The 525-nt window shown below is 55.2% G+C and overlaps 1 protein-coding gene across 1 annotated transcript in view; it reads left to right on the top strand.

Moving 5' to 3' along the window:
• Positions 1-525, top strand: part of LOC119591819 (ryanodine receptor-like) — a 115,587-nt gene that overhangs the window by 94,068 nt on the left and 20,994 nt on the right. Inside the window, exon 9 of the mRNA XM_037940564.1 lies at positions 70-163. Within this exon, the coding sequence (XP_037796492.1) occupies positions 70-163 (94 nt within the window). The remainder of the gene's footprint in view (positions 1-69; positions 164-525) is intronic.

Raw genomic sequence — 525 nt, forward strand, 5'->3', positions numbered from 1 at the left:
ACTCCCAGCCATCTTTTGTATTGATCTTCTAAAAATACACGAAAAGTAACTCATTCAATTTCCCCCCAGCCTGTGTGTTCGGCGGAGAGGTTCTTAGGTTCTTCCACGGAGGCGACGAGTGTCTCTCTATTCCTTCCACATGGTCCGACCAACCCGGGCAGAAGTAAGTGATAAAGGCGAGGAGATTGGGGAAGGAAGGAGGGGGAGAGGAAGGAGGAAGGGTAGAAGGGGGAGAAAGAGGCAGGAAATGAGGGGGAGAGGAAGGAGGGAGGGAGGGGAAGGAGGGGAGACGGAGGGTGGGTAGAAGTGGGAGAAAAATGAGGGAGAGTAGGAGGGAGCGAGGAAGGCGGGAGGGTTGAAGGGGGAGGAAGGGGAGAAGGAAGGAGGGTAGAGGGGGAGAGGAAGAAGGGAGGGGAGAAGGGGAGAATAAGGAGGGAAGGAGGAGGAGGAAAGGTGTAAGGGGGGGGAAAGAGGGAGGGTAAAAGGGGGACAAGGAGGGAAACGGGTGCTATATGAAGGGAATTG

This window comes from Penaeus monodon, chromosome 29, assembly GCF_015228065.2.
Source record: "Penaeus monodon isolate SGIC_2016 chromosome 29, NSTDA_Pmon_1, whole genome shotgun sequence".
NCBI lineage: Eukaryota > Metazoa > Arthropoda > Malacostraca > Decapoda > Penaeidae > Penaeus > Penaeus monodon.